This window comes from Coregonus lavaretus (assembly GCF_964263955.1).
Source record: "Coregonus lavaretus genome assembly, contig: HAP1_SCAFFOLD_2130, whole genome shotgun sequence".
NCBI classification, from domain to species: Eukaryota; Metazoa; Chordata; class Actinopteri; order Salmoniformes; family Salmonidae; genus Coregonus; species Coregonus lavaretus.
The window spans coordinates 43,830-57,849 of NW_028166623.1; the positions used below are offsets into that span (position 1 = coordinate 43,830).

General features: G+C 44.3%; 1 protein-coding gene across 2 annotated transcripts; it reads left to right on the forward strand.

The window, feature by feature from the left end:
- The first annotated feature begins 3,740 nt into the window (after positions 1-3,740).
- Positions 3,741-11,565, forward strand: meak7 (MTOR associated protein, eak-7 homolog). Of its 2 annotated transcripts, none has more exons than XM_084189738.1 (8): positions 3,741-3,811; positions 4,091-4,253; positions 4,538-4,771; positions 4,871-5,015; positions 5,177-5,575; positions 7,369-7,487; positions 9,346-9,525; positions 10,312-11,565. In XM_084189738.1, exons 2-8 carry the CDS (start codon positions 4,095-4,097, stop codon positions 10,432-10,434), a joined length of 1,359 nt encoding a protein of 452 aa, XP_084045864.1. In that variant the 5' UTR covers positions 3,741-3,811; positions 4,091-4,094; the 3' UTR covers positions 10,435-11,565. The 2 variants fall into 2 exon arrangements, with proteins under 2 accessions (XP_084045864.1, XP_084045865.1); XM_084189739.1 differs by having other exon boundaries at positions 3,753-3,910.
- Positions 11,566-14,020: the final 2,455 nt, after the last annotated feature.

A 14,020-nucleotide genomic window follows, 5' to 3' on the forward strand; every position in this document is an offset into this window, starting at 1 on the left:
GGCCATCAAGGAAAACACTATGTCTGGCGCAAACCCAACACCTCTCATCACCCCGAGAACACCATGTTTTTAATCGGCAGGGACAGGGAAACTGGTCAGAATTGAAGGAATGATGGATGGCGCTAAATACAGGGAAATTCTTGAGGGAAACCTGTTTCAGTCTTCCAGAGATTTGAGACTGGGACGGAAGTTCACCCTCCAGCAGGACAATGACCCTAAGCATACTGCTAAAGCAACACTTGAGTGGTTTAAGGGGAAACATTTAAATGTATTGGAATGGCCTAGTCAAAGCCCAGACCTCAATCCAATTGAGAATCTGTGGTATGACTTAGAGATTGCTGTACACCAGCGGAACCCATCCAACTTGAAGGAGCTGGAACAGTTATGCCTTGAAGAATGGGCAAAAATCCCAGTGGCTAGATGTGCCAAGCTTATAGAGACATTCCCCAAGAGACTTGCAACTGTAATTGTTGCAAAAGGTGGCTCTACAAAGTATTGACTTTGGGGGGGGGGGTGAATAGTTATGCACGCTCAAGCTTTCTGTTTTTTTGTATTATTTCTTGTTTGTTTCACAATAAAACATATTTTGCATCTTCAAAGTGGTGGGCATGTTGCGTAAATCAAATGATACAAACCCCCCAAAAAATCTATTTTCATTCCAGGTTGTGAGGCAACAAAATAGGAAAAATGCCAAGGGGGGTGAATACGCAAGCCACTGTATTAAGCAGAATAAGGACAGTTGGAAAATCTCAATTGAGGACAGTTGGAAAATCTCAGTTGCATTTCCTTGATTCCTCTCTCCTCACCTCCCGCTCAAAACCCATTGGAGGAGAAGGTCAGTGTGAAGGAACCTGACATTCCCTTGCTCTGACCTTCTCCAATGGGCTTTGAGAAGGAGGCGAGGAGAGAGGGCGTGAGGAGTCAAGGAAATACAGTTTAGATTCTCCCATGGACAGAGAGAGTAATACAGTCAGTCAGCCCACCCCCTCACCGGTCTGCCTGCCTTCTCCCCTCTATCTGCCTCTGCTCCATCCATATGGTTAGCCACCACCATTCATCTCAACAGCCTCCTCAGGCAGAGGGAGATAAAATGGCAGGGCACTGGAAATGTGAGGTGCCTCGAGGAGAAGAGCAGTGTGTGTGTGTGTGTGTGTGTGTGTGTGTGTGTGTGTGTGTGTGTGTGTCTGAAAAAAAGATAAAAAGAAAAGAATGTGTAACCATAACACAGCTAAACAAACAAATGGCCCCTGGACGTCATGGACCGGTCGATGGAACATAACTTCAAAAAAAGTTTAAACACCCTGGTTTTCAAGTGATTTTAAATAAAATAAATATATTCACCTTTAGACTTGTAAGAGACCAACAAGAGCATCTGTGAATTCTCTGGTGTGTGAGTTTCAATTCTGTCAATTCAGGAATCCATGTAACACTAATAATGAATGCTATCCTAAGACTTCAGAAACAAATTACTTTATGAATTGACTGAATTTAAACGGAACTGACGTGTGTGAAAGGAAAGGTACAATGAGGGAGGTCAAAACAACAACCAGACAACTCCTCTCCTCTTCCTGTCCCTCCTGTGTGCTGGTCGGCTAAATTGACTACATCTCTGGAAGGGAAGAGAAAAACAACACATACATGCATTACATAATATAACACCATAGAAGGTGAGATTTATGTTAACTAAATACTGCTTCGAAAAGCAGCTGATGAATTTTAACCTTGACTGCTGCTTTTCTTTGCTGAGGTAGCCTCTTCAGGGTTGGCACCAGGCTCATGGCAAAGAGGGTCTCTTCATCCTCCTTCCTGTGAGCATCAGGTTGGGCTGCATCCCTCTCAACGGCTTGGAGGAGCCTCTGCTGAAATGAGTTGAGTGGATCTGGGGGCTGGTACCTCGGAAGATGCCTGGTGTGACGTTGTTCCTCTTCCTTTCTCTCCTTGTTTGTCTCCACGGCCACATCCTGTTCAACGAGGTCCTCAGTGGTCACTTCCGTGAGGGTCATAATAATTTCACTGGGTCTAGATCCTGAGGTGCTTCCTCCATTTCATCCTCTTCCATGGCTGCACCGGTGGTGGTCATACTTGTGGATGACGTAGACGTTGTAGAGGGTCTCGCTGCACCGGTGGTCGCACTTGTAGATGACGTAGAGGGTCTCGCTGCACTGGTGGAGGCGGTGGTCACACTTGTGGATGACATAGAGGGTCTAGCTGTAAAATTGCCACTTGTTGCCCTAGGCACAATAAATGGATCCAGAAAAGAAAGAATGTGGCAGAAGCGCCAAGGCCGCTGGCCTGAAGCTGCTGACCCAGACCTCTTCTTCTCTTTCTCTGCCCTTCTCGCTCTCTGATACCTGTCCCTGAGTCCTCTCCACTTCCTCCTACAGTCTTCTTCTACATAGACATGAACATTATAAGCCAAACTATTACCTAGCATAACTATAGTTATTAGATAGCTATCATGGACATGTCACCTACTGTACACACAGACACACACACAAGGTTATCTGACCAAATTATCAGGGGTAGTATCTACCATCATTTCTATTACTCTTAATCTGACATACACACTCACACTCTTTCAAACATGATTATTTGGTCAAATTATCAGGGGTAGTAACTAGCATAATTTATATTACTATTTCTCTTTCACACACACACACACCTCATTGGCTAGGTTAGCAAGATAGCTAACTAGCCACATCTAGCACAAGCTCACTACTAAACTAACCTGGCAATCCTACTATCGTGGACACTTGTCTCCAAGTCCCGGTAGCTGTCAGCAGTTGTGTCAAAAAGACACTGTTTTGAGGATACTGCGAAAATGATTATCTCCATGTGTCCAACCGCATGCGATCGTCTGCAACACCTGTGTACATACCTGCATTCAGTATAGTTGCGTAGCTGCGCAAAATGTTATGCAGCATTGATGCAATGAGAGGAGATGTGAATGGCTGTACCTTTTCCTTGTGGGAATAATTCAGCCATCAGTGTAATATACTATGTTTATAGTAAATACTGCATAATAGCAACGATTATTACAGACCAGTATCAGCCATGAATGGCTGTAGTTTACCTTGTGGAAAAATAATTCAGCAAACAGTGTAATTTGCCTGATAGTGATGGGGCATTCTACCTCACACACGTTTATAGCTTATTTCTTGCTTTATACGTGTGGGTCGCCTGTAACTCACTAATAATCCAATATAGTGCTACATAACAGATATTGATCTTATTTACATTTTTGGGACCTCATCACACACGTACAGCAAACAGCTCGAGTTTTCATTTGAGGCTGTGTTTACATCCTAGATAGAAGCAGGCCATTGGCTGCCTTTATCACGGGGTATGTACGGGAGATCTAATTGGTTCCAAGTTTATCAGTTCGGCAAATTTGCCTGAGCAGACAGGGTTGAAATATACTTTTTATGAGAAACTGTTCAAGAATTGAAGATGCCAACACATTTTATAGTCATCATAAGAATGTGTTACTGTCATATACAAAAAAACAGCTCCTCCATCGACAGAGCTCCGCTCCACTCATAGAACTGGAGTTACACTCCGGTAACTAATCGATCAACATCACGTTTTTCGGGTTCGGCCCACCACCCATACCACTAATTCCAGATTGGAGGAAATCCATATGACGTTGGACCAATCATATCATTATTTTGAACTACCAGCCAATATAATTCGAGTCTGTTATTATCGGGTATTTCGATTGGTGTTAATCTTCGACCCCTTATTTATACCAGGAAGTTTATTGTGTTTACATAGTGCCCCTGCAATGAAATAATTATCCTCTTTCAACAAGGTTAGCTAGATGTTTCATATTAATGTAATTGTCACGGTGTTTGCTAGTAGATAAGTAAAGAGCTGTAATTATCTTCAAGCTCGAGCTAGCTAACGTTAGGTAAATTATGTCACCGACACCTGTCATGTAGCTAGAAGTCACGATAGCTAGCTAGCTAACGTTACATCAGATCAGAAGCCTTGGATGCTTCAAGCCTTCAGACAGTTTGAAGTCATGTGCCCGTTTTATTGTCGAGGGCTACCGACCTGTCACTGATAGTGTTGTCCAATGTGCACACAGGGCCATGGGGAACATCGACAGTGTTGTGGTGCAGAAACGGCTGGCCCGTTTTCGCCCAGAGGAGCGGCCCGTTGTGGAGGGAGTGTTCGATCGGCTTCACGGCGCGAGTTCTGCAAGTGGCGCTGGAAAAGCAGGGACGGTTTTAACGCTGGGCATGTTGAAGGTGAGGGTGGAGTTACTATGATGAAATTACATTTTATTTATAAAATCGAGGATATCTAATCAATTAACCTCCAGAATCAAAATCTTGTTTAAAATCTTCTAATAAGAAATCAAATAATACAGAAATATGTAAATTCTCGCATTGCAAGAAGGTTAAGATATGTAATAAATGTAATAACAATGTGTATAATAACAAATGTATATGTAATAACTGTGGTTATTACTTTGCAGATATTTAACAGTACCCGTATGTGAGATATAACATGCATATCTTCTGTCATGTAGCCCTGTATGGGAAACATTGCCTCTGACTCTATGATAAAGAGGGTCTATGCTGGGATGTGTAGCATGGACCCCGGAGTGGCCCCTCCTCCCCCTAGGGCTGGGGTGAGCCGGGAGCAGCTGGTGGTCTTCCTGGCCGATGTCCTGCGAGGCACTGCAGAGGAACGGGCGCCCCTTGTCATGGCAATGGCTCGGGGGGCAGGGACAGGTGTTGCCACATGTGACCAAATAATAGAGGTTAGTAGACCCTCAGAAGGTCTTCTGCAAGTGCTCCTGTGTTGTTAGCGGAACATGCACTTTAGCTCAGAACTCAAATTAATTAGGCTCTGATTTCAGTTCTTGCAGGACCTGGTTTCTGCTGTGGTGCAGATCATCATCCAGAAGGGTCGTCTGCAGGGCTGGAAGCCAGAGCGTATGGCTGACGGTTCCATTGGTGTTAAACTATTGGCTGAACAGATGAGCTCTGAACTAAAACCCTCAGGTAAAGGGATGGAGGGATAATTTACTGATTAGGTTTTCAGAATAGAGTGAATAGGGAAGGAGATAAAGCTTGCTCACCCAGATTTCATATTTTCAATAATTCGGATTCACACGTATTACTGTATCAACAACAAAACCTGACATTCTGTCCTTCCCTCTCAGATCAGCACACCTGTGACATCCCATGTTTGGAGGACTGGCTGTTCAGAGTTTCCAATGTGGCCATGTACATGGACCTTCTGATAGGTGAAGGCCTGAACGTGGGCTTAACCTCCCGTCCCCCTCCCACCCTACTGCCCCCCTGCCGGGAAACCCCGTGGGAGAAGCTGCGCTGCCTGCTGGACCTGTCCGTGCTGATGTTCCTCACACCACAGTTACCTGATGGGTACAACACCCCCTGGAAGCTGCTTTTCTCAACTCAGCTGCATGGGGAGAGCTTCACCAAAATAGTGGGCAGCTGTAAAGGCCGCGGGCCCACCGTGCTCCTGATCAAAGACACTAAGGGACACATCTTTGGTGGCTTCGCCTCCCATGGCTGGGAAGTAAAGCCTCAGTTCCAAGGTGAGAGTGGTGGTGGATGGAAGTATCAATCGGTAGAAACAGGCTCACGGCCTATTGAGATTGCTGCAGAGATATTTAAGCCCATTTTTGTAATGTATGCTGACATACAGTGGGGAAAAAAAGTATTTAGTCAGCCACCAATTGTGCAAGTTCTCCCACTTAAAAAGATGAGAGGCCTGTAATGTTCATCATAGGTACACGTCAACTATGACAGACAAATTGAGAAAAACAAATCCAGAAAATCACATTGTAGGATTTTTTAATGAATTTATTTGCAAATTATGGTGGAAAATAAGTATTTGGTCACCTACAAACAAGCAAGATTTCTGGCTCTCACAGACCTGTAACTTCTTCTTTAAGAGGCTCCTCTGTCCTCCACTCGTTACCTGTATTAATGGCAACTGTTTGAACTTGTTATCAGTATAAAAGACACCTGTTCACAACCTCAAACAGTCACACTCCAAACTCCACTATGGCCAAGACCAAAGAGCTGTCAAAGGACACCAGAAACAAAATTGTAGACCTGCACCAGGCTGGGAAGACTGAATCTGCAATAGGTAAGCAGCTTGGTTTGAAGAAATCAACTGTGGGAGCAATTATTAGGAAATGGAAGACATACAAGAACACTGATAATCTCCCTCGATCTGGGGCTCCACGCAAGATCTCGCCCCGTGGGGTCAAAATGATCACAAGAACGGTGAGCAAAAATCCCAGAACCACACGGGGTGACCTAGTGAATGACCTGCAGAGAGCTGGGACCAAAGTAACAAAGCCTACCATCAGTAACACACTACGCCGCCAGGGACTCAAATCCTGCAGTGCCAGACGTGTCCCCCTGCTTAAGCCAGTACATGTCCAGGCCCGTCTGAAGTTTGCTAGAGTGCATTTGGATGATCCAGAAGAGGATTGGGAGAATGTCATATGGTCAGATGAAACCAAAATATAACTTTTTGGTAAAAACTCAACTCGTCGTGTTTGGAGGACAAAGAATGCTGAGTTGCATCCAAAGAACACCATACCTACTGTGAAGCATGGGGGTGGAAACATCATGCTTTGGGGCTGTTTTTCTGCAAAGGGACCAGGACGACTGATCCGTGTAAAGGAAAGAATGAATGGGGCCATGTATCGTGAGATTTTGAGTGAAAACCTCCTTCCATCAGCAAGGGCGTTGAAGATGAAACGTGGCTGGGTCTTTCAGCATGACAATGATCCCAAACACACCGCCCGGGCAACGAAGGAGTGGCTTCGTAAGAAGCATTTCAAGGTCCTGGAGTGGCCTAGCCAGTCTCCAGATCTCAACCCCATAGAAAATCTTTGGAGGGAGTTGAAAGTCCGTGTTGCCCAGCGACAGCCCCAAAACATCACTGGAGATCTGCATGGACATCTAGAGGAGATCTGCATGGAGGAATGGGCCAAAATACCAGCAACAGTGTGTGAAAACCTTGTGAAGACTTACAGAAAACGTTTGTGCTGTGTCATTGCCAACAAAGGGTATATAACAAAGTATTGAGAAACTTTTGTTATTGACCAAATACTTATTTTCCACCATAATTTGCAAATAAATTCATTAAAAATCCTACAATGTGATTTTCTGGATTTTGTTTTCTCATTTTGTCTGTCATAGTTGACGTGTACCTATGATGAAAATTACAGGCCTCTCTCATCTTTTTAAGTGGGAGAACTTGCACAATTCTAAATACTTTTCCCCCCCACTGTATACAGTATGTTGTCCATCTCTAATCAGTGCTCATCTCTGGATGTGTGTGTTTGTGACTGGATTGTCTTGAGTGTAGGAGACTCCAGGTGCTTCCTGTTCTCAGTATTCCCCTGTCTACGGGTGTACACCTGCACAGGATACAACCAGCACTACATGTACCTCAACCAGGGCCAGCAGACCATGCCCAACGGCTTGGTGAGACACAGCACTACTACATACATCTCAACTGCACAATCTCACCTGAACATTTTGTTTTACAATCTGTTACTATAATTGTATGTGAAATACCACACAAGTAACTACAGTGGCTTGCGAAAGTATTCACCCCCCTTGGCATTTTTCCTATTTTGTTGCCTTACAACCTGGAATTAAAATAGATTTTTGGGGGTTTTGTATCATTTGATTTACACAACATGCCTACCACATTGAAGATGCTAAATATTTTTTATTGTGAAACAAACAAGAAATAAGACAACAAAAAAACAGAAAACTTGAGCGTGCATAACTATTCACCCCCCCCCAAAGTCAATACTTTGTAGAGACACCTTTTGCAGCAATTATAGCTGCAAGTCTCTTGAGGTAGGTCTCTATAAAATTGGCACATCTAGCCACTGGGATTTTTGCCCATTCTTCAAGGCAAAACTGCTCCAGCTCCTTCAAGTTGGATGGGTTCCGCTGGTGTATAGCAATCTTTAAGTCATACCACAGATTCTCAATTTGATTGAGGTCTGGGCTTTGACTAGGCCATTCCAAGACATTTAAATGTTTCCCCTTAAACTACTCGTGTGTTGCTTTAGCAGTATGCTTAGGGTCATTGTCCTGCTGGAAGGTGAACCTCCGTCCCAGTCTCAAATCTCTGGAAGACTGAAAAGGGTTTGCCTCAAGAATTTCCCAGTATTTAGCGCCATCCATCATTCCTTAAATTCTGACCAGTTTCCCAGTCCCTGCCGATGAAAAACATCCCCACAGCATGATGCTGCCACCACCATGCTTCACTGTGGGGATGGTGTTGTCGGGGTGATGAGAGGTGTTGGGTTTGCGCCAGACATAGCGTTTTCCTTGATGGCCAAAAAGCTCAATTTTGGTCTCATCTGACCAGAGAACCTTCTTCCATATGTTTGGGGAGTCTCCCACATGCCTTTTGGCGAACACCAAATGTGTTTGCTTATTTTTTTCTTTAAGCAATGGCTTTTTTCTGGCCACTCTTCTGTAAAGCCCAGCTCTGTGGAGTGTACGGCTTAAAGTGGTCCTATGGACAGATACTCCAATCTCCGCTGTGGAGCTTTGCAGCTCCTTCAGGGTTATCTTTGGTCTCTTTGTTGCCTCTCTGATTAATGCCCTCCTTGCCTGGTCTGTGAATTTTTGTGGGCGGCCCTCTCTTGGCAGGTTTGTTGTGGTGCCATATTCTTTCCATTTTTCAATAATGGATTTAATGGTGCTACATGGGATGTTCAAAGTTTTGGATATTTTTTTATAACCCAACCCTGATCTGTACTTCTCCACAACTTTGTCCCTGACCTGTTTGGAGAGCTCCTTGGTGTTCATGGTGGCGCTTGCTTGGTGGTGCCCCTTGCTTAGTGGTGTTGCAGACTCTGGGGCATTTCAGAACAGGTGTATATATATATACTGAGATCATGTGACAGATCATGTGACACTTAGATTGCACACAGGTGGACTTTATTTAACTAATTATGTGACTTCTGAAGGTAATTGGTTGCACCAGATGTTATTTAAAGGCTTCATAGCAAAGGGAGTGAATACATATGCACGCACCACTTTTCCGTTATTAATTTTTTAGAATTTCTTGAAACAAGTTATTTTTTTCATTTCACTTCACAAATTTGGACTGTTTTGTGTATGTCCATTACATGAAATCCAAATAAAAATCAATTTAAATTACAGGTTGTAATGCAACAAAATAGGAGAAACGCCAAGGGGGATGAATACTTTTGCAAGGCACTGTATATATCATATGAACTACCACATGCCTATGCTTCAACAGTAGTTTTTCTTAACCCAAGCAATGTAATTTCTTTAATTTGCTTATGATCAGGGCATGGGTGGTCAGCATGGCTACTTTGGCCTGTGGCTGGACAGTGATTTTGGCCGTGGGCATAGCCGGGCACGGCCTCGCTGCACTACCTACGGCAGCCCTCAGCTCTCTGCTGAGGAGGACTTCACCCTGGACTCTCTGGAGGTGTGGGGGGTTGGGAAGCCCCCTGAGGAGGAAGAGGTCAGTATCAACCTGGACATTCTCTGCTTTCTTACTCCTTTGATCCCACTTATTTCTTCTAATATTTTATGAATTCTGTCTCTTTTAATGCTGTGCTTGTATCAGTGTGTTCCTCATTTTTACCTGCAGGTGGAGATAGAGGCACATTCAATTAATTTGTAGGAAGTAACCTACCGCGTACACTGAGTATACCAAACATTAGGAACACCTTCCTAATATTGCGTTGCACCCCCACCCTTTTCCCCTCAGAACAGCTTCAATTCGTCTGGGCATGGACTCTACAAGGTGTCGAAAGCGTTCCACAGGGATGCTGGCCCATGTTGACTCCAATGCTTCCCACAGTTGTGTCAAGTTGGCTGGATGTCCTTTGGGTGGTGGACCATTCTTGATACACACAGGAAACAGTTTTGTCGGAAACACCCAGCAGCGTTGCAGTTCTTGACACAAACCGGTGCGCCTGGCACCTACTACCATACCCTGTTCAAAGGCACTTCAATATTTTGTCTTGCCCATTCACCCTCTGAATGGCACACATACACAATCCATGTCTCAAGGCTTAAAAATCCTTCTTTAACCTGTCTCCTCCCCTTCATATACACTGATTGAAGTGGATTTAACAAGTTACATTAATAAGGGATCATAGCTTTCACCTGGATTCACCTGGTCAGTCTGTCATGGAAAGAGAAGTTGTTCTTAATGTTTTGTACACTCAGTGAATATTCATTGATTTATTGTATTCATGACTTGTCATGAGGACATCAATGATGTTGGGGTGTTTTGTTGCAGGGAGCGACAGGAGGCAAGAGGAGTGTCCTGGATGCAGACCCTGAGGTTCAGGCCATGATGGAGATGGCAGGGAAGACCCTTCACAGCCAGGGCCTGCGAGAGCCAGAGGAGGACAATGGATAATGAGACATGTAGACATTATATAGATTTATCACAGTTTCTTCTCAGACAAGACATTTCAAGAAGACATTTTGAAGAAAAGAGTGCACTAATCTCCTAGGGGCCGATTCCGACCCGAGTTAAGCGCGTGTGAATGGAACGTAATTCCCTTTTTTTCTCTCTACACTTACTCTGACCTTGAACTTAAGCATGAGAATAGCATGCTATTCACCCACAATTTTTTTGGGGTGGAGATCGAATAAATCTGTAAGTAAGTGTGTCTACAGATACGCTGTATTCTGGCCTTGACTTAATTCCCTAATAATTTCACCACCTTTACACCATGAATAAGGTCTAGCGAACCTACCGGTTCCAAGTGGAAAAAGCATCTACTTAAGCCATAACAGTTTGAACCCGACACATGGCGCAATACTTGGCTGTCATCATCATACAGTTCCATGGTTAGTGCAGGCAATAGATTAGGATATAGCCTACTATTCTCCCTATTATAATTCTATGTACAGTACACTAATCTTCCAACATTACAATGGGTTGAAGAACTGAATGTGGCAATTTTCAGAATGAATCAAACCACTTTTCTTTCTTTCGTGCATAAAGGCTCTCCTAACCTGTTTTTTATGATTCATAAATACTTTCCTAAGCCTAAATAACCTGCAAGATCAGAGTATTTTTTAAATCTACCAATTGGTGTTGAAACGGAGACAATTATGTATATATTTAGTTCACTTTCTTTCATGATCCCTAATATTCTGAACCCGTTCTCTCAATAACTTCTAGTGAGTCTGTGGACAAAATTCTAACTAAGAGGTACACCGTATTTAAAGAGATGGCTTAAGATAAACGTACTGAACCCTATTGAATGAAAACTCAACACTAAAATTTGTTGGCCAGCAAGTGGGAGGGTTATCAGCAGTTGAATTACATGTATTCAGCACGCGCAAGGGAACCACGCCGGCAAATCCCGTTCGTTACGCACCTGCACAATTAGGCCCCTAGCACCTACATTTGTGTATTTTTATGTGTGTGTGTGTGTGTGTAGATGGTTAAGTCTGAGATGTTTAATCTGTGTGTGAACTACTGTACTGTTGGCTACATTAAATGAACAGGACACCAGGTGTGGCCCACTCACATCAACCTTTATCTTCTGTGTCTGAGCTCAGGTGAACAAGTATTTAAAGAGATATTGGAATTGATTAATAATTAGGATTGTCATAAGTCATTGTTTTGCTTTGATGGCTTTTTATTCCAAAGTGTTTAGTGTGGATCCTATATGTAAACATTGTTTCACCTATTACATGAATGGTATGTAAAAACTTCTGTTTTTAAAGTATGACGCTAGATAGCCATGATGGCTTATCTACTACTTTACAGCACCAATAACTGTAAACTTCCAGGAGGCAATTTACAGTAATGAAGCCTACATAACCTACTCTGGCGGTTCTCTCATTCACTGTACTGCCTCGCTGGGTTTAGTACTCTGGTTGGCTGATCGCGCCTCTTCATATTTTTATGCAAATTACGAGGGAAAGTGACGTTACATACGCAAATCAGCAGTTTAATTTCCATGTAGACGCAGTGAATGGGATAGAACATAGATCAGACATTTTCACAACAACTTTCTTAGAAATCTTTAAATCTTTCATCGGCATATTGTAGTCACTGAGCGTTTCTTTAATATTAGATATTGATTTTAGGCTATGTATGTAATGGTATTAATAATAGTAATGGTTCATTGGAAAAGACATTCAAATTATGAAACGATTAAATAAACTCAGTTGATATTTCTCAAATTGTCATCTCTGATAGCGGTGCAGTGCAAGCCTCGTACAAACCATCCTGATCTCGCTAGCTTACATTCTGTTTTGCTACACGGATACATATTCAGTTTCGCTACACGGGGGGTGCTGTGGGATTATTTAAGATACACTGAATACTTTGAAGAGGTAGGGTTTCAGGTGTTTTCGGAAGATGTTTTCGGAGATGGGCAAGGACTCTGCTGTCCTAACTTCATGGGGAAGCTGGTTCCACCAATGGGGTGCCAGCCGGCCAGAGGTGGCAAAACGGAGTACTTGGGTTGGGGTATAGGGTTTGAGCAGAACTTGAAGGTAGGGAGGGGCAGTTCCTGTCACAGCTCCGTAGACAAGTACCATGGTCTTGTAGTGGATGCGAGCTTCGACTGAAAGCCAGTGGAGTGTACGGAGGAGCGGGTTGATATGGGATAATTTTGGAAGGTTGAACACCAGGCAGCCTGCAGCGTTCAGTATAAGTTGCAGGGGTTTGATGGCACAAGCGGAAAGCCCAGCCAACAGTTGCAGTAGTCCAGACGGGCGATGCCTGGATTAGGACCTGCGCCGCTTCCTGTGTGAGGTATGGTCGTACTCTACAGATGTTGTGGAGCATGAACCTGCAGGAGCGAGTCACTGCTTTGATGTTTGTAGAGAACGACAGGGTGTTGTCCAGGGTCATGCCAAGGTTCTTTGCACTCTGGGAGGGGGACACTGTGGAGTTGTCAACCTTGATGGAGAGGTCTTGGAGCGGGCAGGCCTTCCCCGGGATAAAGAGCAGCTCCATCATGTCGAGGTTGAGCTTGTGGTGGTGGGCTGACATCCAACCTGAGATATCTGCCAGGCACGCAAAGATGCGTGTCAAGGGGGGAAGGAGAAAAGTAGTTGAGTGTCATCCGCATAGCAAGGATAGGAGAGACCATGTGAGGATATGACGAAACCGAGTGACTTTGTGTATAGAGAGGGCCTAGAACCGAGCCCTGGGGGACACCAGTAGTGAGAGTACGTGGTGCAGACAAAGATCCTCTGCACATCACCTGGTAGGAGTGGCCTGCCAGGTAGGATGCGATCCTAGAGTGTGCAGAGCCTGAGACGCCCAGCCCTCTGAGAGGGTGCAGAGGAGGATTTGATGGTTCATGGGGTCGAAGGCAGCAGATAGATCTAGGAGGATGAGAACAGAGGAGAGAGAGTCAGCTTTGGCAGTGCAGAAAGCCTCCGTGACACAGAGAAGATCAGTCTCGGTTGAGTGACCCATCCTGAGACAGCATTCTCAAGTTTTTTGGAAAGAAAATAAAGAAGTAGTTTTTACGTCAGAGGGGTCGAGTGTTGGTTTCTTGACAAGGGTTTCTAGTCGCAGGATTTCATCTGGAGAGAGAAGGGAGAAAGAGGTCAAGGTGTAGGGTAGTTCTGTGTGAGTGGGACCAGTGGACTCAATAGGCTGAGTGAATGAGGAGCGGATGTCGTCAACCTTCTTTTCAAAGTGGTTGACAAAGTCGTCCGCAGAGAGGGAGGAGGGAGGGGGTGGAGAATTAAGGAGGGAGGAGAATGTGGAAAATAGTTTCCTAGGGTTAGAGGCAGAAGCTTGACATTTAGAGTGATAAAGTGTCTTTAGCAGCAGATACAGATGAAGAGAGGGTAGAGAGGAGGGAGTGAAAAGATGATCGGTCCTCCGGAAGCTCACAATGAGTCACTCAGCTACGGAGCAGGAGGGGAGGGCTGAGGCGGCCCCGGAAAATACTGATTTGATTGATGATTTGATAAAAAAGTGATTTGAAAGGCTGGTCATGGCTCACATCAACACCATT

What these genes read in the sequence shown, in the direction of transcription:
- meak7 (XM_084189738.1), top strand. Translation starts at nt 4,095, where the DNA reads ATGGGGAACATCGACAGTGTTGTGGTGCAGAAACGGCTGGCCCGTTTT. An exon ending in AGTAAAGCCTCAGTTCCAAG is followed by an intron (nt 5,576 to 7,368) that starts GTGAGAGTGGTG and finishes TCTTGAGTGTAG; the next exon opens with GAGACTCCAGGTGCTTCCTG. An exon ending in AGCCCCCTGAGGAGGAAGAG is followed by an intron (nt 9,526 to 10,311) that starts GTCAGTATCAAC and finishes GTTTTGTTGCAG; the next exon opens with GGAGCGACAGGAGGCAAGAG.